Source organism: Triturus cristatus, chromosome 3_1, assembly GCF_964204655.1.
Source record: "Triturus cristatus chromosome 3_1, aTriCri1.1, whole genome shotgun sequence".
Taxonomy (NCBI): Eukaryota; Metazoa; Chordata; class Amphibia; order Caudata; family Salamandridae; genus Triturus; species Triturus cristatus.
The window spans coordinates 1,160,543,416-1,160,568,595 of NC_140583.1; the positions used below are offsets into that span (position 1 = coordinate 1,160,543,416).

The 25,180-nt window shown below is 43.0% G+C and overlaps 1 protein-coding gene across 1 annotated transcript in view; it reads left to right on the plus strand.

Moving 5' to 3' along the window:
• The window catches only part of LOC146861707 (uncharacterized), a 383,712-nt gene that overhangs the window by 80,305 nt on the left and 278,227 nt on the right, over positions 1-25,180 (plus strand). Inside the window, exons 3-4 of the mRNA XM_085646055.1 lie at positions 7,929-8,039; positions 24,255-24,365. Coding sequence (XP_085502181.1) covers positions 7,929-8,039; positions 24,255-24,365 — 222 coding nt within the window. The remainder of the gene's footprint in view (positions 1-7,928; positions 8,040-24,254; positions 24,366-25,180) is intronic.

Consider the following 25,180-nt stretch of genomic DNA (forward strand, 5'->3'; position numbering starts at 1 on the left):
AGTTGACACTGTTAGCAAATCATATACACATAAAGAGATGCAACACGTTGAATCCAGCTACATTATTGCCGATTCCAGCAGACCTAGATGAGATTGAGCAACATGATTGTCTGTTCAGAACAGAAGAAGAGACAAAAGGGAGAATAGATCTTAAAGATACTCCCCTGACTGAGTGTGATGGTACCTTATGGGTGGATGGTTCATGTTTCAAGCTTCCGAATGGTGATACGACTGCCGCATATGCTATCACGACTTTGCACACGATTGTTGAGACTGCACGAGTGCCACATAATTCGGCTCAAGCAGCAGAATTTATTGCCCTTACAAGAGCATGCGTGTTGTCTGAAGGAATGAAAGTGAACATATATACTGACAGTCAGTACGCCTTTGGCGTGGCGCATAGTTTTGGGCGATTGTGGAAAGAACGTGGGTTCCTGACTTCGCATGGAGCTAAGATTCAGAATGGCAAGTTGGTGAATGATCTCCTTGAGTCACTGACCCTACCATTGCAAGTTGCGATTATGAAATGCAGTGCGCACAAGAAAATCACTGATGATGTTGGTCGTGGTAATGCGTTTGCTGATGAAATCGCGAAAGAAACAGCAAAAGATGTGAAAACTCGAATGTATGTTGCAGGCCCTGCAAGATGGGTTGGTGATGTTGGAATGTGTGAAAACACGATAGAGAGCGTGAAGTCCCTTCAAGCTGAAGCCACAGAGAAAGAGTTGAGCAAGTGGAGAGAAAGTACTGGTAAATTGGATGAGAATGGTTGTTGGGTTGATTTGTCAGAACATCGGCGATGCTTGTTACCTGATGCATATGTGCTTCCAGTGGTTACTATGGCACATGGAATGGCACATATCAGTATGAAAGGAATCTGTAAGTTGTTGGCTCCAGTATGGCAGAATGCTGGAATTCCCAAGTGTGCAGAGAATGTAGTCAAGAATTGTATGGTATGCTTGAAATACAACCCTGGTAGGGGAACCCCAACTCCAGCTGGTCATTTTGCGCCTCCATCATATCCATTTGAAGTTTTGCAACTAGATTTTATCCACATGGAAAGGTGCAACAACCTGAAATATGTATTGGTTGTTGTTTGCGCTTTTTCAAAATGGACAGAAGCATATCCCCTAAAAGACAACACTGCTTTATCCACAGCCAAAGCCCTTGTGAAGGAATTTTTCCCTAGGTTTGGAATGCCAAGAATGGTGTGGAGTGATAATGGGAGTGAATTTGTGGGTCGAGTGATGAAGAATGTGTGTGAGGGGTTAGGGATCAAGCAAAAGTTTCACGCTGCAAATCACCCCCAATCAGCTGGATTAGTAGAGTGCTACAATGGCACTCTAAAGCTCAAGCTGGCCAAAATCCAGGCGAGCTCCGGTCTTAAATGGCCTGACGCTCTGCCTTTAGCACTCCTATCCACCAGAATGACTGTGCATTCACGAGTGGGACTTAGCCCATATGAGGTGATTTTTGGCCGCCCGGCCAATGTATGGGGTGTGCCAAGACCGACGAAATTCAGCGAAATCGAACATCCAGTACTGCTTGATTATTTGTACGAATTGACGGCTAAATTGCGTGTTTTACACCAACAGGTGCATGATACTCTCCCCCAGGCCTCTGAGGCTCCAGGACACCCTATCGACCCTGGCACGTGGGTGCTCATCAAGAACTTCCAGCGAAAGAGCAACGATGAGCCCCGTTGGATTGGCCCTCACCTCGTACTTCTATCGACAAGGTCAGCGGTTCGAGTAAAGGGGAAGAAGAATTGGATTCACGGCGCCCACATCAAGAGGATCCCTTTGCCTCTACCATATGACCAGTGGGTCCAGGAGGGTATCGCTGACTCTGAAACAGACACTGTACCTCGTTTTGTGCCGTTCAGTGATGCACGCGTAAGAGGCACAACTTCAGCACAACAGAGTGACGATATTTTGCAAGAAGCTGTGCCACCGTCAATTCGATTGGACACCACAGAGCCTGAACTCTTGTTTCAAGATCAGACAGTACCTGGCTGTTTCCACTACAACCTGAGACCAAGGCCTATGGACAAATAAAGATTCCCTTACCTTTTTGTTCTTGATATTATAGCTCTCCCATCTGAAGGATTTTCTTGATTTTTGTTTTTCGAACCACCAACCGGGTTCAGCCGCAGGGTCGCGGTGCCAAGACTTTGGGGTACAGGCCGAAGACGTTAGGTCAACGGTTCTGGTTGGTCTAGGGCGTTCCCTGGACCGACAGGCGTACTCCTTAGCAGAAGATACTCACCCGCCGCGAGTGGCACGATTAGAGGATGGAGTTTTTCAAGATGAAGAGACCCGCTGAGGAAATGAACTTTAAAGCGAAAATATGTAAAATAATGAAGAGCAAACGTTTTGTATTTTTATGTCTGTTTATACTATGTAGTATGATAGTGTTTACTGTAGGATTTGTATTCTTCTCCTCTCAAGAGCCTATTGCACCCACTGTACAGCCTATACCTCCTCCTACTGTCTCCTTGCACTCTTTTCACCCTCTGCCTGAACACGAACAAGCCAGACGATCAGAGTTTGTGAACAATTCGTTTATTCAGCTCCTGCACCAGCACCAACTAGTCATGAATACAACGAATTGCTGGGTGTGTGGTTTAATGCCACATACCATTAATAAGGGTATTCCTTATCTAGTGCTGCCGTTTAGTTACAATGGATCGTCATGGGCATTCCAGACCATGTTTCTCTTTGCACTAGATGCGTACTCCCCGCGACAACCGCGTTCCATCAGACCTAGCACAAATAATAAAGCTTTAATGAAAGGAGTTGCCGATATGAGCAGAGATATCGACGCATACTCATCTATACCCAAGGATGAATTGAGAGCTTATGTAGGGTGGAACGCGACGGGGTATAGTATTAGTCTGGGTGAAAGACAGCGGAAAATCTCATCCCCAATCTGGGTCGTACCCCACATGGGTCGGATCTGTTTACAAGGTAATGGTCAGAATCCAAGAGCTCAACTGGGGAAAAGTGACTGTACTGAAACGTACACTTTCCCATCACAGTTTTCCCCTGCGTTTTTGGCTGCCAAGGGTACATATTTTGTCTGCAATGACCGAGCATATACATGGTTGCCCCCTGATTTCTCGGGCACATGTTATATTGTAAATCTGCTACCGCCGACATTTACTGCTGCCTCTGACTATCACAAAACCAGAGTTGTAAGAGGCGTGATTAGTAAGGAGGATACTGCAGGTCAGGAAGCGGGAGACTTCTTTTTGGGTTTCCTGACGTTTTGGGGACCTATGGTCAATAGTAGGAACCTGAGACAACTGACTCGTGTGGTTGAATCCACTGTTAATGTTACGGCTGGTGCCCTTGGTAATTTGACAGCTGAGCTCCAAGCGGATCGCCTCATGACTTTGCAGAACCGCATGGTTCTAGACGTTATACTTGCAGACCGCGGTGGGGTATGTAAGGTTATCTAATCTAGTTATTGCATTTTCATACCAGATAACGCTCCAACAGTTTATCAAGCCATCTCCAAACTGCATAAAATATCTGAATCCATACACGTGGATAAAGGAGATTGGTCACTGCTGGGGTGGTTCTGGGAACTGATATCTGCCTGGGGTTGGAAGATTCTGATGGTCATTGGAATGATCTTAGCCATTCTCTTCCTGTTCTGTCTGTGCATACAGTGTGCTCCTGCGATATGTGGCCTCTGTGCTACATTATGTGTAAGGAAACCTGTATCGAGGGACGAGCTAAGCAATAGGATGATGCTACAGCAACATCTCCATGACTTCGTGAATATTGACCTAGACTCGGATTGATATGAGTATATTTATTGCCTATGTAAGGGCAAAAGGAGGGTCTGTGGTACTTTGAAATTTGGGACCGCGTAGGAGGCAGGGCCCTACCCCTGTCTATTCCGGTATTAGCGAACCGCGAATGGTCAATGCGGTATGTACAAGTGCTTTGTATAGCGTTTTAGCTATAAATGCACTGTGTATATGATATTATACACTGACTATGTGGGTTCCATCTTAGAGAGGTGGCCATCTTATGGTTGCCCTCACATAGGCTACACATTACGAACAAATACGGGCCTTTATTATTATTATTATTATTATTATTATTATTATTTTGGAAGTTTGTAAAGCGCATGGTTACGTACACCGACGTGTCCCCGCGCTAAGAAGAAAAGAGAGGCGGCTAGAGTAAGGAGGTCACATCAGTGCAGAGCGGAAAAGGTGAGTTTTTAATTTTTTTCGGAATTTAGTCTCTGAGGGTTCAAGGCGCGCAGCTCCATCGGGAGCAAGTTCCAATTCTTGGCCGCAAGAAATCTAAAAGATCTCCCACCCATCCGAGCTTTACGAAATGTGGGGACAACTACAAGTCCCGTATCCGAGGATCTGAGCCTCCTCTCCGGTCTATAGGGAGTAATGAGATTGCAAAGGGGTGAGGGCACTCTACTCATTATGATGCGATGGCACATGCAGAGTGCCTTGAAGATGATCCTTTCCCTAACCGGCAGCCAGTGAAGGGACTTCAGGGCAGCTTTAGAGGGTGATCTTCTAGGAAGCCTCAGTACCAGCCGGGCTGTGGCATTTTGAAGTACCTGGAGACGGTTTAGACTTTTTGCTGTAGCACCCAGATATAGAAGATTTGAGTAATCAAGTCTGGAAGTGACCAAAGCATGAACAAGGGTCTGCCTGGCATTGACTGGAAGTAGGTCAAGAATCTTCCTTAGACTCTTAAGCATGCCAAAGCATATTCCAACCACCCGATTGATCTGGGCCGTGAATGAGAGGTCGATATCAAACAGTACTCCCAGATTTTTAGCCTGCTGACAAGGCACTGGAGTGGGTCCCAGGCATGCTGGCCACCAAGCCGATGACCACACATTCGGTACACCGCCCACCACGAGAACTTCCGTTTTGGACCCATTTAACTTCAGGCAGTTGTTAGACATCCAGGATGCAAGCTCCTGCATGCAGGCACCGAAGTTGGAGGCCGCAACATCAGGTGCTCGTGACAGCGAAATGACCAGCTGTGTGTCATCTGCATATGACACTAGTTGAAGATCGTGACTTTCCACAATAGAGGCAACAGGGGAGACATAAAGGTTGAATAGGGTGGGGCTGAGGGCAGAGCCCTGGGGAACGCCTTGATCGAGAGTGACCCTACGAGAGTAGTGTTCTCCTTGTCTAACCTGAAAACCCCTATCCGTGAGGAAGGATTGGATCCATCTGAGCGCTGAGCCCGTGACTCCTCCTTTATTGAGACACTGTAGCAAGGTGAAATGTGCTACAGTGTCAAAGGCTGCACTAAGGTCCAATAAAATAAGGGCCATGGTGTGCCCCACATAGAACACATGTACTTTCTGTTTGACTTTTCTGTGACCTGTGCAGCTTGGCTCCGCTGCCCCAGGTCAGTCCGGTCTTACGAGCTCCCCGTCCTACGGCCACCTGTGATTAGCATCAGGGTTTGACACACCATAAAGCCTTTTCATCCCACACGAGCCTCCGGCTAATCTCTTTCACACCTCACTCTTCCTGCTTTATGGCTTGTTTTCCAAACAGGAGATGCCCGTGTTTATTGGGGCCTGTTGATATCTGATGTGGGATCTGAGCCTCGCTGGGTAAATAATTGTGGGCTGGCTTAACAATGTGGGATGGTCATCATGACTCTGCCTTTTCGTTTGTAATGGATACACGTAGATGACCATATCGTAAAACAAGGAATGTATGCCTGATGCATGATATATTGTATTTAAGGAGAAGCTCGTTTCTGTAACTTTAAGCAGTCTCCTGAGAACATACATTGTGTTGTACTTCTCGGATACCTGTAATTGGTCTGCAGCCAATAAATCGATCTTTGACTTCACCTACAAGACTCTGTGTTTCTGTTGGTCTGAAACAGGAAGAACCCGAAGTCTTAGGATGTGTTCCCCTGCACCGCTGGGCTTAAAATTCCAGATACTTCAAGATCAGACAAAAACTTTCAGAAAATCTAAACTACTCTTTTTCGCCTTTTTACCACCTCATAAATACAACCCAATATCCAAATCTGGCATAGCCAGATAGATAGTCAAATGTTTTTAAAATTGCTACCTTAAGGCCATAAGTTTCTCCCAGAGCACACTCCACTCGCAAAAAGGGATCAACCACGGCCTTTCTAGGAAACATCCCCATAGCTGACATTTGTAAGGCAGTTACATGGTCCACAACACACCTTCCCCAAAGACTACTGTGTGGATATTTTAGGACGGCAACAAGCCAATGTAGGGCAGGCAGTGCTACATACCCTTTTTCAAACCGCTGCAACACCCACAAGCTAGCCACTGCTTTTGATGAGGGAATGCTTTACAGTCTATGCAGAGCATGTGTATCTACAGCCACTTATGCCAATCAACGGCCTATGTTACTTACCCTGTAAGCATCGGTTCATGGCATATGTAGAGCTGCAGATTCACATGCGCCCCCCTCCTCCCCAGACGCCTGTGGCCATTGCAGTTACTTTATACATTTACATTTAGTATAGTCATCTCATTACTTACACATACTTTATCCTCCTTTCTCACCCGCCTGCGGGAAATTAATATATCAATGGAGGCGATTCCCAAGAACAATATCATGGAGAGGAGCAGTCACTTGACCTTGTGACTCGAAAAACTTCTTCGAAGAAAAACAACTTGCACAACTGCTTACCCAACACTAGTTGGTGGGTGTATGCAGAGCATGTGAATCTACAGCACTACATGGCACAAACAGATGCTTACAGGGTAACATATTCCTTTAAAGCAGACAGTTTTTTCAAGAAACCAGTGCTGTTAAAAAAAATAATAATAATGTTTTCCATCTACACTTAATCCCCTTGAGGCTGTCAAATCAATTTACGAAAAGGAGACTGTGCAATGAGGACAGCGTCCCCTTTGATAAATGAGTTACCACCTCTTTGGAATAGTCAGTAATTTTTCAGTGGTTTGCAACTGCAGTTGTGGTCACTAACCATTAATGCATACCATTGTGAATCACAATTAGAAAGGGATGCCCATTTCATTCCTTTTGCTAATTGCAATTTGCAGTGAGTCACACAACTTCTTTTGCGATACAAAATGGCTTTTCTTTCCATATCGTAGATGGAGTTCAGTACATGGTTCATTCACATTTTGTGATTGCAAGCCCTGTGACTGTATGAATCTCGGGTTACTGTCAGCAAAATATTTTAGTACATGTGACCGTAAATATATCCTTTGTTGCTCTAATAATACTTAAGATATTCCTTCATTGCAGTCTCTTCAGTTGTAACATATTAAGGTCAAATTAATACTTCTTAAGGGTCATGTACCATTTTCTCCCATACTCCTCCAATTGTTTGCATACGTAAGGCTTTAGTGGGACCTGCAGTCCCTTTGGAATCTTTTAGGATTTGTGATAGTTTGGCTAATCCAATAACATGTAACCTGTTGAATGCATTTCCTCAGCAAATACTCCAGTCTTCAGAAATTTGACTGAAGATTAGAGTTGACTGTAGATCCTTGAATTGCCCCTGTGTCTAGTTGGTGCCCCAGGTGCTGTGTGAGGATGTACACTAATATTATGTACTTACCTGGATGTGAAGTACATACTCCCAATGTACTTCCTTATGTTATAAAGCCCCTCCGATGTAACAGTAGCGCACCTTGTTGAAACTTTCTGTTCATAAAAGATATTTTCTGACTTCTGTGGCTGCTTCTTCTGCAGTTCTAGAGTATGGGCCATCAGAACCCCATCTCAGAATTGCAGGGCTTTAATGTATTGCCATTATAGAGACAATTGGTATTATCATTCTTTAATTTACTTTGGTGTTGTATTTGTTTCTTGAAAACAATTGTCAATGCAGTAAATGATTTCCATGCCACAGTTGTAATAACTTGTATTAAGACCAGTTTTCTTTTCATAATAGGACCTGTAATTGCAACATCTATCTTTTCGTTAAAACCTAAACAAAAGAAACGCATATCCTCAAAGGATATTCAAGATGTGTACATGAAGGACAGTATAAATTGTTTGTCAGGTGAGTTAAAGTGACAAGGGTGTTGGTTGAACATAAAGAAAATATATTTTGTATTCTTTTCACCCATCACGTTGTTTTGGAAAGAAAATATGTAGTGCCAAGCACATTGTTACGGGCTGAAATTGTAAGAATACAGTTACTCTTTTTTACTGTGCATAGCTCATATCTTTTGTGATGTTCCTTCTGCACTCCAGAGAACTAGCCTTGTTTCCAATGTGAGGAAAGTATCTCCATTCATTTTCTCAATGCCATTCTAAATTGGTGCAACTCCTCTGTACCAGTGGATTGTGTTAGAATATAGATAACCAAAATATAATCTGGCATAAATATTGTGACCTAAATATTGTTTTTAAAATATAGCTCCATTGGGTGTAGATCTTCTAATATTAATTACATTAGGGCAGAATTTTTGTAAATGATAGGACACTATATTTTTTCAGGCTGTATTTAAGTCACAGTAACTTGGTTCCATACTGCTGTAGTAAATTGATATGCGACTCCCAGAGGGTATGAGGAAAAATAATACTTCCTAGAAAAGCAGGGTGGAATTACTTGGATCCTCGAACCAGCATTAGTTACAGTACTAACAAATTAGGAATCAAAAACTGAGTTATAGGCACACTATTGTAGAAACAGACTCCCACCGCCAAATGGGTCATCAGAGGTCTGTGGGCCCTTTCATGCTGCCTTCCTTTGACCTTGTGGAATATGCTAGTGGCATTATGTTATTAAAATTAAAATTCGATCCAATTTTTAGGGTTATCCCATTTCAAACACATCCATAATGGATTGAGTGTAATTTCTTGCTGTAAATGAAAACAACTAGACAAATCAATCAATTGAGCCTTATGTATCAAAGCATCCCTTAACAATCCATCACTAACATACATAGAGTGGATATGCAAATTTGGGTTTCTGTCCCAGAACTGGATTTCCTAGGGTCTTTACTTTTATTTCCATCCTTCGGTTTGTGAAGTCATCATAATATTGCTGAATCTGTGACATTTTATCTTCATTGTTAAGGGGTTGGGCAGTGGAAGTTGAGATTTCCTGGAACACAGCTGGAGCTTAATACCCCTCAATTCAAAATTATTTTTGTGGGTAAGAGGAATTTCCCCAAAACATTTTTCTAGCTCACTGGTAACGGGTTACAGATTGTCAACAGGTTTTGATTATATTGGTCTCCAATTTAGGTCACACAAGTTACAAAAGTGCCTCCATTCTATTGAATACTTCATAGGTGTTATCGTTTTTTATTTTAAAAATAAGGTTAATTGAATCCACTTTCAGTTCCATGGAGCACCTTTTAGATCCAAGCTCGAAAGCGGAGCACGTTATGTTACCAAATTGTGGGGTTGGTACAAATTGTACTAATTATTAGGCCATCAAAAATAATTCTTACACAGGATTTGTAGCTTCCCAAAATCTATCCCAGTCCAAATATTGGGCCTGATGTACGAATTTTCCGTTTTCAGAAAGTGGTCGGAAATTGCACACTGACTTGAAGGGAATTTTGCGAACCAATCCATCGACTACTGCTTACTCCTAAAAAACATTTTTATCAACATTCACAAAGGGGAAGTGGTTCTCTGGGGGCCTTTCCATTTGTGAATGGCTTACCTTCAGTTTTTACCTGGTGGTAAAATAGTATTGTTTTGCAACCAGATTTTTGTCCCGAAATTTAATATGTACTTTAAGGAATCGATATTTAGAAGGGATGAGCTTAAGATGCCCCTTCCAGATAGCGATTCCTTAGTGTTTACCTAACCCATTAAACGATTTGGAAAATCTATCCGAATCGTTAGTTGGCTTTAGCACATTACATAAAGTGTTTTAGCGGTTGCAAGCCCTCCGATTCACCGCATCTGAGGGTTTGTGACTGTTAAAACACTTTGTACATCAGGCCCCTGATACTAACAGTAGATGTAAAAATTGTTATCCATAATGATCTTATATAATTTTAGACCAGGATATTGACTAACCGAGGCTTTGTGAGCTAGGTAGAACACTTAGCATGTTTATTTTAGGTTAAAAAAAAAAAAGGCCAACAGTGTTCATTTGCTGGCAACATTGGCACGGTATGATGAATGTTAATGAAGGTTTACAGGCTGTTAGCAAGTTAATCCCACTGCTCGGAATTAAGGTTTTAACTGCACTAAAAGTAGGGAGAGGAGTTAAACATGGAGTCAAAAAAGCATTGATTGTGTTAATACCTTTAGTGCCATTTCATATATCTGCACGGAATTTGGCAGGTGCCTAGCATGTTTAACATATTTTGACATTTTGAAGTTCATCAATTGTTTATTTGCTAATAACTTTGGCACCGATTGACAAATCTGAAAGAAATTTGTTAGGAATTTGCATGTTCAGTTTTCTGTTGGCATGACAAGTTTATCCCAGTACAGGGATTCCAGATTTAATGCAGATCTGACAGGGGGGACATTGGTAAAGCTGAGGATCAAAAAAATGCTCGATTTGCTAATTACTTGGCACCATTTGATGGATTTGAGTGAAATGTTCGCTACCAGAATTGAGTTTAACTTGCAAACTGTATATGCAGCTGGCAGTTGATCTCCATGGGTATTTGGTTGACTGCAGTAATTCACCATTTCACGCAACCAATGGTTGTGTGCAACGATGGTCTTCCCCCAGGGAAGGGTTGGGTGGGAGACTTCTCTGAAGACCAGTCTCTGCAGCCAATACCTGCAGCGCTTGGCTGAAGGCCATGTTAACATATTATTTGCTAAGACTTTTGTTACGTCAAGGGGGAAATTATGAGAATTGAATTTGGTGTGCAAGTTGCAAGGCATATTGAATGCCTTTTCTGACTAATATTCAGCTCTAAATGTTACTAGAGTTTAGTTGTCTGTGGGTCATAATTAAGGGTATTTAGATAAGTGGGATTAGAAATTAGTGACATTATCATTTTCTTTATCCACGGCCCATGTGTTAAGTGGAGTACAGTCAGGGCTTGTGACAGTCGCTAGAACTCTGCTTCTTCCTATGATGGCTGAAGAGCTGTTGGCCTGCCTGTTTTCGATGTTCTACATCAAAAGTATATTTCCTCCAGTGCACATTGGCTTCTAATATAAAGCTCCTCAGACAAAATTCTAGTTTTCATAAAATGACCAAAGGTGAATCTTTTCTGAATAATGTAGTCCATTATCTGATTCAGTAATATTACGATATGCACAGACTTACTGTCTGCCTATGTTGCTCATGTGTCCTCCTGGCTGGGGAGATTTCTGTCTGAGGAAATATATCAACCTTGCCTAATAATTATAATAATAATGTCTCTTAGGAAAGGTGGACATATGAGGAATATAGGTGGTTCTTTAGCACAGAGTTTAGGTCTCCCGATCCAACAGAGTGAGTCTTGCATGTGATATTGTCAGTCTGCTGGTATTTGTGTAGAAATGTCAAGTGATGTATGTTACTTCGCATAGTTGCTCTACTGTACCATGTTGGGTAAAGTTATATGTCTGTGACTACAGTTCAAGGGTTTGACATATGGATTAAAAGACAGATACCCAGTAAATGGGCAGATACCCAGTAAATGGGGTTGAAGACTGATGTTTGCACGCAGATCGCATGTTATACAATACCAAAAAAAGTTGGTTGTATACCCTACTGCCAGACTTTTGGCTTCTCTACTACTATTACAATTTAAAGTGATCTGACATAAAAATAATATGCTGGAGCTAACAAGATTAATTTGAAAGATATAATCTGTTCACTAACACATACTGGTACACACCTCTACATTTCTCAATAATGGATTGAGTGTAATTTCTTGCTGTAAATGAAAACAACTAGACAAATCAATCAATTGAGCCTTCTGTGTCAAAGCATCCCTTAACAATCCATCACTAACTTACATAGAGTGGATATGCAAATTTGGGTTTCTGTCCCAGAACTGGACTTCCTAGGGTCTTTACTTTTATTTCCATCCTTCGGTTTGTGAATTCATCATAATATTGCTGAATCTGTGACATTTTATCTTCATTGTTAAGGGGTTGGGCAGTGGAAGTTGAGATTTCCTGGAACACAGCTGGAGCTCAATACCACTCAATTCAAAATTCTTTTTGTGGGTAAGAGGAATTTCTCCAAAATATTTTTCTAGCTCACTGGTAACGGGTTACAGATTGTCAACAGGTTTTGATTATCTTGGTCTCCAATTTAGGTCACACAAGTTACAAAAGTGGCTCCATTCCATTGAATACTTCATAGGTGTTATCGTTTTTTATTTTAAAAATAAGGTTAATTGAATCCACTTTCAGTTCCATGGAGCACCTTTTAGATCCAAGCTCGAAAGCGGAGCACGTTATGTTACCAAATTGTGGGGTTGGTACAAATTGTACTAATTATTAGGCCATCAAAAATAATTCTTACACAGGATTTGTAGCTTCCCAAAATCTATCCCAGTCCAAATATTGGGCCTGATGTACGAATTTTCCGTTTGCAGAAAGTGGTCTCCTATTCTCACATTACACACTGAAGCTGCTGCAAGGTGTTTTTGTTAATACACATGCAATGTCTTGGATATTAGTGGAGCAGCGTCAAAAGAGGGAAGTCGGAAAGCACAGTCCAACCGCTCTGCAGAATAAGTGTGCAGTAAATGCTGGATTAGTAATGAAAGTATCTTCTGTACAATATCGGAGTTTATTGCCCTTTCCATGGCCTGCTCTTTGGTAAATAAGGAACAGGCAGACAAACTGGATGATTTAATAGCCACTGTCCCCGAGTCCAGAGACTGTGGAAGCAAAATGTAGAAAGCAGTGAAGTGGGAGAAAATGACAAGCCGGTTATAGCATTCTCAGAATGGTGTCTATTTTAGAATACATTTTATTTCTTACCACTGGAAAACTCAATAGTAAAATGTCTGTTGTCAGACCTGAAGTCCTTGGTTTGGTATTCCCCCTAACTTTTTGCCTTCAATCCTCCTGTTTTGCTGAATTCATTTTTGTTTACTTTACGACTTTGTGCTTTTTACCACTGTTGACCAGGGCTAAAGTGCTCGTGCTCTCTCATTCAAAGATGGTAAAATTGCCCTACACCTAATTGGCACATGTAATTTACTTTGAAATCCCTAGTAAATGATACTACATGCACCCAGGGCCTGTAAATTAAATGCTTCCAGTGGGCCTGCAGCACTCATTCTGCCACCCACTAAAGGAGCTGTTTAAACATGTCTCAAGCCTGGCCTGCAGTGCAGCTGTAAATTCCATTTCGACCTGGTAAAATAAACTGTTTTACCAGGCCTAAACCATCCCTTTTTAATATTTAAACATCACCCGTAAGGTAGGCCCTAAAGACTTTGCATTATATTTAATGTATTGCATATAAAATGTATAATATGTGTATTTCATTATACGTGTCTTGGCAATGGGAAACTCCTAAAGTCGTTTTTCATTGTTGTAAGGCCTATTTCTCCCATTGACTAACACTAAGGTACATTACTGCATTTGTAAAGTGCTACCTTTGGATTGGGAGCAGTTAGTGATATGCTGTTTTCAATAGTGAAGTCGGATTTTAAGTTATAACATTTTAAGTCTGAAAAATTCACTTCTAGAGAGTTGGTATTTTCTTGGCCTAACCATTTGTACCATCTGCCAGTGTCTTCGGTCACATGGCTGTGAATGGCTCTGCTTTTGGGGGTATGCATATTGCTTCTAGACAATAATACAAAAGGGGGTTATGTGTCGGCACGATGGGGCATCCTGGCAGGTTGACTGGAGAGAGGCTATAACCAAGCCCTCTTATGCTTCAAAGGGGTTTGCCTCCTGCATGCACAAAAGAACCTGACAACCAGTCTGCTCTGCCTTTAGTAACCCTCAGAAAGTTTGGAGCCTGGAAGAACTTTCCAGGACCTGATGTAGAGGTAAGACGGGCAGCAACACACACCCCCACACCCAAAGGGCTGTTTGCAGGAAAAATAATTGGACCTCCAGAGCCACGGATCAGAACATTCCTGGACCAGTGGGATTATAAAAGGACTGCTCAGCTGTCAGAGGACTGCCCTGCTGCTTGAAGGACTGCCTTTCTGTCTCAGAAGGACGACTGGACCTGCTTGCCTTCATCCCATGGTTACCACTGTGTCTCCAAGGGTCAGTTGGCTGACCTCCTGTGTGAGCTACAGGCCTCTCCGCACCTGCCTAGCTAACCTGCTGCAACTGGACCTGGCTGAGCCCTGTCGGACTGAGTCATGATCTCCAAGAGGTGCCTCCCCAGATCCTGGACCCTTGGCTGGCTTCAGAGTGTAACCCTCCTAAAGAAAACGTGAAAATCCTGAAGGTTGGTCTCCTTGCAACCATAAACGTGAAGCTCCTGTGAAACTTGCTCTTTACATCCAAGGCGACTGCCAGCAATGCGAAGCCTGCACTTCGCACTACAGCAACAACAGCCCAGGACGATCACCAGTGTAAATCTACAGCAAAGACTGTTCTTGATGCTTGACCAGCTCTTCATGCTACAGCGACGACTGGCCACTACGCCTGACTTGCTCTTCCCTCAACAGCAACAACCGTCTGTGACCCTCAGCCTCCTCTTAGCCTCCTCCAATGGAAACGGAACTCTATGCACTGGACTTAAAAGGTAACTTTTCAGAGGGACTTCCCTGGTCAGTGTATCCGACTTGCGCTCCAATGCGACCGGCCTGAACTTGTGACTTTCCCGTGGTGTAGAGAGTCCAGATGACCGCGACTGGAGCTGTGTGCATTTAGGAGTGATTTTCACTTAAAACTTGCATATCTCAAGTTTTGCTGATTGGATTCTTGTTATTTTGGTATCCTTCTTATTTATTAAAATGTATTCTATGTTTCTAAATTGGTTTGGAATTTTTCTTGTGTTATGTTTGTACTTTATTACTGCTTGCGTGTTACATAATTACTTTACACATTGCCCCTAAGTTAAGCCTCACTCCTTTGGTATCAAGCTACCAGACTGTTAAGCACAGGTAAATTTAGTGACATTTGTGGTTTGCCCTGACAAGGGTTGTGGTTGTTGCCTGAGTGGGGCTTCCATTCCCCCCAACCAGTAACCCAGTTTTTTACAGCTGTCATTAGTCCTTATAATAAACTCGTTTCTTTGGAACAGCAGTAATGCTGATGCTGTCTACATGCTCTCTTCCAGTGCCCACCATTTTGAGAAGTCAGAACGCTGCAGGAAGGAGCCACTGCTTCTTAGCTGCAATTAATCAAAAGACAGACTTTAGTCTTTTAACAAAATACCGTCCAAATATAGACAGCTACAGACTAATCATCATCAGAAATCTTTATTTTGGCACATGGCCATAAAAGAACAAATAAAACATAATACAATATAATTAATAGAATGAAACAATTAGCACAGCATTCCAGTTCATAAAATAATCCAATGCCATACTGTCCGTGATCACATATGCATAAAATACAACATACTGGGTAAAACATGGTAAAATAATCAGTCATTAAGATTTAAAAAGAAGTGCCTATTAATTAAACTCTGTCTGTACCTCCACATATACAATGAAAATTGGGAAACGGTGAAAACAATATATGATTGATTTTACTTCTTAAAATCCCCAGTGCAATCCAAAATTCCTTGTCCCTAGGTTATGGAAGACTGGTAAAACACACTTATTTCTAATTGAATGAACCTGGGCAGAAAAATACAACATGCTCAATCTGAGGACAAAATGGACAGAAACTATCACCTTCATTTGTACAATGATTCCATTTTACAGTAAATGCCAGTAGAGGAAGGGTCCCTAGGCGAAATTTGACATATCCTGACTTTGCCAGTGGAGTTCAATTTCATTAAAATAAGATTCCATATGGTAATTAGTTTTAAAGCCTTAAAAGGAATCCGTGAGCGACCCTACCCTTACAGAGCAAAGGGCTTGGTAATCAGTATATTGCCAATAGATACTTTTTAACTCTGCTTTAGAAATTGAACCAGCATCACGGGAGAATGACCACGGGGGAATGACCACAAGGATCTGAATCCCCATAGGGGACTTGTATATCAACAGGGTATCATCTGCAAGCAGGAGGGCTGGGATCTTAACCCGGCAAGACATGGGGCATCCCTCACATTGCTCCAAATGTAAAACCAAATCATTAATATATAAAAGACTATTGTAAATGACAATGCCTTTTTATTTGTGTGTTTTGAAAACCTGCACGCCGTGCGTTAGCATGCCCTTTGTAGTTCTATTAAGGATCTCTACAAGGTAACCTGGCACCCCCTTCTCATTTAGAGTATTCCACAAACAAATTTCTAGGAACGAGGTCGAAGGCAGATCGAAGATCTATAACGATAACATACAGCCTGCCTCTGCCCAACAAAACTACTTCCAATATAATAATTGTAATCGAAACACCTGAACTGTTCCTACACTGTCCCTAAAACCTTCCTGCACAGGGGTTAACATGTTATGGTGGATAGCCACTCACTCAATCTGTTGAAAATAACCTGACTAAGCAACTTTTGCGCCCTGTCGATAAGGCTAATTGGCCTATAATTTGAGGGCAGGGGCCTTGAACCCTTTTTTTAAATTGGGATAATCTCTGCTCTGGCTCAAGTAAGAGGCATAGGTGCACCATTCAATATGGCGCTAAAAATACTGTAAAATAAGGACACCAAACATCCCTATATGATTTAAAGAGATCACCAGGTACTTTATCTAATCCAGGGGCTTTATTGGGTGTAATCCAATCCATAGCTCTTGCAACTTTATCGACCGAAACACTGTAGACTGCTAGCTATGCTGACTTGTTACCTAAATCTATTCCGTCACAAGGGGTTGAAACAGGGCTCATCTCCCAAGCTAGTAAGACACTTGGAGCAACCTGGCTCGATCCCTGCACCACAACTCCTGAGTATAACTGGTAATAGTGATCTACCCATGTAGAAGCAGAAATATTACTATCCAGAGGGGTCAATATACCGGGATCCTTATTTGCTACAATACGACAAAAGGTCCGATAATCGTGGATGTTAATGGTGCTCAGCATGGACTCTAAGTGAGTCCAGTCCTACTTTCTTCTTGCATCAGAGATCACACTCTTATACAAAGCCCTAGTCATCCTGATGTCAGCTCTAGACCCAGATTTAATTGCATGAAATAAGGTACCGCTAGCTAGCCTGCAGGATTTAGTATACCGACAAGCTTCTTTCTTCATCTTTGGAATAGACTGGGACTCTATCAAAAATAAGTCCTTAAGTGCTGAAAACATACGGTTATGAATTTCACTCAACCTAGAATGGTAATCTAGCTCATCAGGACTTTCTATTGTGGATTCTGCGGCATCCAACACTGCAGTCACAATCTTAAACACTTTAACCAACGGCATCTCTGAGCTTGCCATAGAACACCACTTTTAGTGGGATTCAACCTGCTATTAATTGGTTCATGCAAAGGAGTTGTAAGAGAATTACCTAGGGCACTTAACAATGGATCCAGGGGATTGTGATCACTGCCCTGTCTAGGAACTACGGATATATCAACCAGGGATTGCCATAGCCGTACATCCAACAGGATATAGTCAATAAGACGTGTACACAGTGGTTGGTGATACGTATGATTACCTGTTGGATCTCAGGCAGTCCTCCTATTACAAGCCCTTCAGCTGTTACCATATTTAAGGTGTTAATTCATGAAACATCATCAGTCATTCTTTTTACCAGAGCAAAAGATAGATCTGGTGTTCCCCAGATTTGGTCCTCACCCCTCATGTGAAATGGACAAAGGCTCAAACTTACAGATAAAATCGCCTGCCACCATTTTAACCGCTTGGGTGCTCATGACGGAATGGTTCCATCATGAGCACCAGTGCTCGTGTGTTCATGACGAAACATTCTTTCATGTGCACGCTAGCACGAAATCCCTCTGCTATAAACAGCAGAAAGATTTCCTTTTTTTTTGTCTCAGGAGTTGGGGAAGAACTTCCCCAACCTCCCAAGGCATCTTTGTTATTTTCAATGTAATGACTAGCTCGCACATTGTGCGCTGACTTCATTACATTGAAAATGAAACTGAAACTTGGTTTCAGTTTCACTGTTCCGGTGCTCGTAGGGCTATCTCAGCCCGAGCACCTAAACACACAGGAGAGGTATCATTGGAAAGGGGGAGAATCTCTCCTTTCCAATGAACTTCTCCCTAGTGGATCCCTACTTGGGGATTGCCGCAGGAGGATAATCCCCAAGCAGGGACCCATCCACTAGACACCAGGGAGGGGGAGCGGCCCCTTGGGCAAGGGACCTTGCTCCCTCCTTCGGCCCCCTAGACACCTGGGAACATTTTTTTATAGTTCAGCGGTAGGGGCTGTCCAGAATCGGCATGCAAATGACATCACCCCTCCCCCCCCCCCCCAAAATGCCAAAGTCTTTCTGCCCCCCCCCCCCCCCCCTTGTGGGGCAGTTGTGGGCAATAGCCTCTTATCTGCCCCCCCCCCCCCCCCCGGGAAAACCCGCTAGGCACCTGGGTTTTTTTGTTTTATTATAATACGTAGGGGTGGGGGCTGCTCAGAATGGGCATGACCGGGCTGACACAAATTTCCTACCGTCCATGGTTCCCCCAGGTCTCCCGATAAAAATGGTACCTCACTTGTCTGGGTAGGCCAAGTACCGACGACAGGCAAGGGCCTAAAACACATTGTGGAGACATCAAAATGATTTATCACAAAACGACCTGCGTTTTTGGTAAGGGGCTCGATGGCCATCTAGGGAAACCTACCAAACCAGACATTTCTGAAAACTAGACACCCGCGGTGGTAGGACATTTGTGCCGGCGCAGTGTTCCCACACAGAAATGTAATGAAAAGTTGATTTCTTCAGCTAAAGTTTAGGTTTGCAGGGGATTCTGGGTAAGAAAACGTTGGGGGGGGGATCCATGCAAATCACACCTCCCTGGACTCCCCCGGGTGTCTAGGTTTCAGAAATGTCTGAGAAATTTGTTGCTCCCCTTAGATTCCAGTACTTTCATCACAGAAATGTGAGGAAAATGTGTTTTGTTTTCAAAGTTTGAGGTTTGCAAGAGATTCTGGGTAGCAGAACCTGGTGAGAGCCACACAAGTCATTCCATCTTGGATTTCACTGGATATCTAGTTTTCAAAAATGTATAGGTGTGCTAGGTTTCCCTATGTGCCGGCTGAGCTAGAGCCCAAAATCCACAACTAGGCACATTGCAAATAAAGGGTCAGTTTTCAGTGGAAAAATGTGATGTGTCCACGTTGCGTTTTGTGCCGTTTTCTTCTTGTGGGTACTAGGCCTACCCACACAAGTGAGGTACCATTTTTATGGGGAGAGTTAGGGAAACTAGTAGAATAAGTGTTATTACCAATTGGCTTTCTTTGCATTTATGCCTTCTAAATGTAAGACAATGTGTAAAAGTCACTCTGCAAAATGTCCTCTAATTCACATGCTTGTTTGGGTACCCACAATTTTGGAGATGTGCAAATAACTACTGCTTCAAGGCTCTTTTTTCTGTTCCCGTTTCCGAAATATATACGTTTCCTTGGTACCTATGTTTCACTCACTATATATTTACCAAATGAAAAGCTATATACCCTGTACACAATGAAAAACCATTGCAAGACGCAGCACTGTTATTGGCTCTTGGTACCTTGGGTTCTTGGTGAACCTACAAGTCCTATATATCCTCAGATCCTCTACTCTCTTTCCGCCGACTCTCACTCTTCCCTTTCCTCCCTCCGTACAGGACTCAGTAACATCGCAGTCTGGATGTCAGACAACAAATTACAGCTGAACGGGGGCAAAACAGAACTCCTTCTGTTTGGTCACAACACCGCCCTTTGGGGACCCCAACATTGGCCCTCTCAAATGGGCACCTCTCCCACCCCGTCTAAAACAGCACGCAATCTTGGTGTCATCTTTGACGACCAATTATCCATGAAGAATCATGCGACTAAAACCTCCTCCACTTGTATTACTATCATCAAGTGGCTGCGTAAAATCATATGGATGCTTCCCCCTGACACTCAGAAAACTGTGGTCCAGTCTTTAATTACATCCAGACTGGACTACGGGAACATTCTTTTTCTGGGAGCCCCCAAAGAGGTGATACGCAAACTCCAGACTGTCCAGAATATGGCAGCACGACTACTGTGCAACCTTCCTGCCTCATCCTCCACTTCCAAATCCCTACGTACCTTGCAGTGGCTCCGCATTGAAAACCGTACTAAATTTAAGGCCCTTTGTATCATACATAAAATAAACTCCGGCCTGGCTCCACCCTATCTCAATCCCTTGATTGAACAATACTGTCCCCCTCGCAATCTGCGCTCCTCTAGCCAACACCTACTCTCAGTCCCTAGGATTAAAAAAGCTAGAATGGGTGGCCGCTCTTTCGCCTGGCTCGCTCCTGCTCTTTGGAATTCTCTTCCACTTCAGCTGCGACTCGAACCTAACTATCTCAGGTTTCGCAGACAGGTTAAAACCTGGTTATTTAACATCTAACTGGCTTTCCCCTTCCCCTCCTCTCTTTGGTTTTAGCGCCGGGAAACCTACGGGTAGCTGAGCGCTCTACAAATTTAATTATAATAATAATCCATGCAACCAGAAGGGTCCAGCAGACATAACGGTATATTGCTTTAAAAAATCTGCCATTCTTTCAGGTGAAAACGTTGGCACCAATGGCTCTTTTTTCCAACTCCATTTCATTATTTCTTATTTCAGTTGTTAGTTTATATAGAAAAGCCTTGAAAGATGTACCCAAATGATCCCTTGCTGAATTCAGAATTGTGTCTACTTTTCAGAAATGTATAGTTTTCCGGGATCAATTACTGTTTTCACACCCATTACTGCCACTAACAGGAAGAAGGTTGAAAGCACAAAAAATTGGAAAAATAGCCTATGTCCATGTAAATGCCATAACTGTGTAGAAAATGTTGGTTTTCTGACAAAAGTCTGCCTGTTCCTGAAAGCTGGGAAGATGGTGATTTTAGCACCCCAAATCCTTTGTTGATACCTTTTGCCGGGGGAAAAAACAGACGCTTTCATCTGCAGCACTTTTTTACCATTTTTCCCCCAAAAAAGGAAACTATTAGCTGTATTTTGGCCAATTTCTCGGTTTCCTCCAGGAAAATCCACAAACCCTGGGTACCTTTAGAATCCTCAAGATGTTGGAAGAAAAGGATGCAAATGAGGCCCGGATACCTTATGTGGACAAAATGTTACAGTGGCCGAAGCACAAACTACTCCAAATAGCCAAAAAAAAGGCTTCGCACAAGGGGTGGAAAAGGCCTAGCAGCGAAGGGATCAAGGGCATTCATAGGCAAAGTAGCTAAATGGGCTCCAATCAAATCAATGATCGTCAATTCTGTGCCATTTCCCTCATGCCTGCAATATACGTTGTACACAAAATACACACTATCTGATAGAAAAGAGAGAGAGACACACACTTTGCATCAACACTGCCCAGCTCAACAAATCATCTTGATTGTGCAACAAATGGAATTTGTGACCCATGCTACCTGCCCACCTGAAGGCCTACCCCTCCCGAAAAGACAGCGACTAAGAGAAAAATGGCAAACCCTGCTCCAAATTGTGGTGCACCTGCTCAAGTCTCCTGGAATCGGCATATATCAAATGAATCAATATATAGGCCCCAACTGGGGCACTTTTATTTGGATACTAAGCCAGCTACATTCCAGGAAATACTTCCAGTATTAGAAGACTATCAGGGAACTTGGTCATCCAAGACAGGAGGCACCATCACTGGTGGTGACACTTCCTGGAGCCTAGCACAACTCCTTATTGGAGAGCAAATATATATGGGAGGAGATACAGAGCATAGTAGGGTGGTACATAAAATTGGGGGTAACCCAACTTTAGGGGAAGGAAAAATGAAAACCACCGACCCAGCTGCCAGTAGCCTATTATATCTGGCAACAAAACTGAACATCAGTCTGGGTCATCCAGATCAGTTCATGGAGAAAATGTATTTGTAGTGGGAACAAAGAACTCATCGCCATTAGTAGTTTCGTGAGAGAGGGGCCTGTGACCCCACCCTTTCTCTTGAATACAAAAGTTTATTGAAAAAACCCAAGGGAACAAGATTTATAGCATCCCTCCCCAAACAGTCCCTGGCCCCACTCATGACCAACCACTCAGCCATCTCCGGTCTCCTGCAATTAACAACCTCACAATCCCCTCCAGCATTTTTTATGGCTGGCTCCACCCAACCCACCCTCCTTACCAACAATACATCTTCATACTCCTGTACATTAAAATCTGTGTGCCTTGTCAACCATTGACAAACCTTGTTCTTAAGCTGCACAAGAGATTCTGTACCAGGTCCATGAAAGGAAGGAACTCCTAATAGTATAGCTACATACTGGCAACAGGCCGGGGGAGGATTTAACTGGGTTTGGGAACAAGAGGAGGAACTTGAGGGTCGTGAATTAGTTTTATGAGATCCCCAAGCTACCTTGTCCCAGAGCAGTTGCCCTACTTTAACGTCCAGAAACATCCGCAACTTGAACTTGTGGCAATTTTACTGAACCTGTTTTGCTAAGCATTGGAGCAGAATCTGTACTATTAGAATCAACACGAGGGGGCTGCAGGCAGGATTCTACTGGAGCCAGCTGCCCACAAATAATATTTTGGTATTGGACTAACTGCATAGCAGTATTCTTCAGAAGGAAACTTTTATCCAACAAGGAGGTAAAACATGTATGTACAATAGTAGAAAATGTATCCAAAATACAATCCCAATCAAAGGATGGCAATCCAGCTTCTGTAGTCGCCGCCCCACTTAAAACCTGCTCAGATAGCAACCCAGCAGGTGTAGCTGAAGTGACCGCATGCTTCTTAAAACCGGTCTTTCGTCTGCTATTAGGTAGAGATGTAGTACTGCTCCCACTTTTGGCTTGGCGTTTCCTTTAGCACTAGGTTTATTGTCATTAGGTAGCATCATGTCCAAATTATCATTATTATCAGTTAAAACAGGCGCACAAGGCATCTGAGAAGTAATCAAGTCATCTGATGATCCAGACAGACTAGTTGGAACTACAGGCGCTGGACTAGCAGGTTGCCTAACCGGGGAGGTCGAAAGGCATCCAGAAGCAATACCATAATCACTAGATAAATGTCTTTCTGCCTATAGCATCTCCTTAAAAACAACCCTAACGGCACACGCCAGAAAAGATTCCAATGTGCTCCCTCCCGGGATATGACCTTGATTGACTGGTTTGTCTACTTGGACCTTCCGTTTGCCCGTTGTGACCCCGCTTGGTAAATAAGAAAATGAAGAAAAAAAAACTGCCTCAAGAAGGAAAAATGCTTCACTCACCAACTACTTTAATCTTAAGCAACCATCTCCACTTTATACATCCCAATGCAGCTGAAGAAAGAAAATACGGCTGAAGAAGCAGCAGATGAGCGAAGGAGGGCCCATCCTCTTCGGCTGATACCGGTCCCGCCCTGGCCTGGGCATGGTCCGTGCAGCAGGGAGCCCAGAAGCGCTTTGAGTGCTCGAAGCAGGGCAGCCCTGCCCCCTTCCTGGCTCCCGAAGATTGTTCCTCCTTGCTCGCCGTAAACTGGCAGCTGGAGTCTCCCCCATGCGGCAACAGGTGTGGCAAGGGTACGCATACCCCTGCAGCACGTCAGCGTGTCTTATTGTGTTCTGAACCCAAATGTGATGGACTATCCAGCAAGCCAGTGCCCGAAGAAGGCTTACCTAAGCAAGCCAATTGACGATTGACGGCAATGCACAGCCCCTTTCTGAACGCAGTGTATATTTTCCATTGATGTTTTTTGTATGTTGTGTGGTGACCAAAGGTCTTGCCAAGTGTAGCCAGACCTACAAAGGAGAACATTGAAGTTCAATGGATAGAGGATTAAACTATGCTTCTTACTGTTTGCCCAGAAGAGGTGAATTAATGTTTGTCAGTAATGATCTTTTAGGAATAATTGCTCATAACAGTTAATAAGCTATCTGAATTATGCTTGCCATTTTTTTGTGTTTACTTATCTCTCTTTTGCATGTCTTTTTCTGCTTTAGTTAGAACCTCATATTGTTCTTAATCTCATTCTCTCATATCTTCAACTTTTGCACTTTCACCCAATGGGTTCTCTTTTCTTGCAGTCATCTAATATTTTTGTTACTCATTCTCTTAGTTTGTCTTGATTAACTTAAAACAAAAATATGGAATGGATAAATCACCAGATGAGTCTATCAATCAGATAATAATAGTTCATTTTTTATAATAGGACATGAAGATATGGAACCTGTTGTTTCATTCAGTATCAAAACAGAAGCAGAGTCGTATTCCATAGACCACCTCGACCCTGAGAGAGAAAAAAGAATCACGTGTACCGCTGGTGAGTAAAAAAGTTCTTCTCAGTTAGTAGTAGTTATACTATTAGTATTTATTTAACAGCTCCCGCCCCCAGCAACAGGGATATTCTACATTAGAGGGTGCTCTGAGACAGCAGTAATCTGCTGTGAGCTGTTTAAGCTGTGTTTTAAAGGGTGAGTAAAGTTTTATACAAACAGTATTGTTAGAGGACAGTTTGTTAGGCCCTTACCTGCAGAAGTCCAAAGTGTGGATTGAGCCTGTCTGTCTCCTAGGAGATTCTGAGTAGAGGAACAGCTTCCAACTCCCAGGCCAGCAAACCTTGTCTGAGGTCGCTGGGACCTTACATAGTCTACAATTGGTTGTTCCATGTGTGCAACGATTGGTGGTTCTATCTGGTGTTTCTATTGGATTAGGGTTAGTGTTCTCATTGGTTGGTTATTTGAGAATTCTGATTGGTTTGTGGGTGTGCGATTCAATCATTGTAGGGTTGGGACTAAGTGGTTTGTGGGTGTGCAATGCAATCAATGTAGGGTTGGGAGTTAGGCTGTTTTTTTGGAAGTAGGGACTAGGGCTTCCTGTGTGATTGGTTGTTGGGACTAGGGTTAGGCCTTTTATTGGCAGCAGTGATTAGGGCTTCTGGTGTGATTGGTTGGTGGAGTAGGTGTGGGACTAAGACTAGGGTTAGGCTTTTTATTGGAAGTTGGGACTAGGGTTTCCTATGTCACTGTTTGCTGGGACTAGGGTTGGGACTTCAGCTAGGGCCTCTATTGGATGTGGAGATTAGGGTTTTGGAACCTGTTTGAGTGCTTGGACTAGGGCTAAGATTGGCTGTGAAGT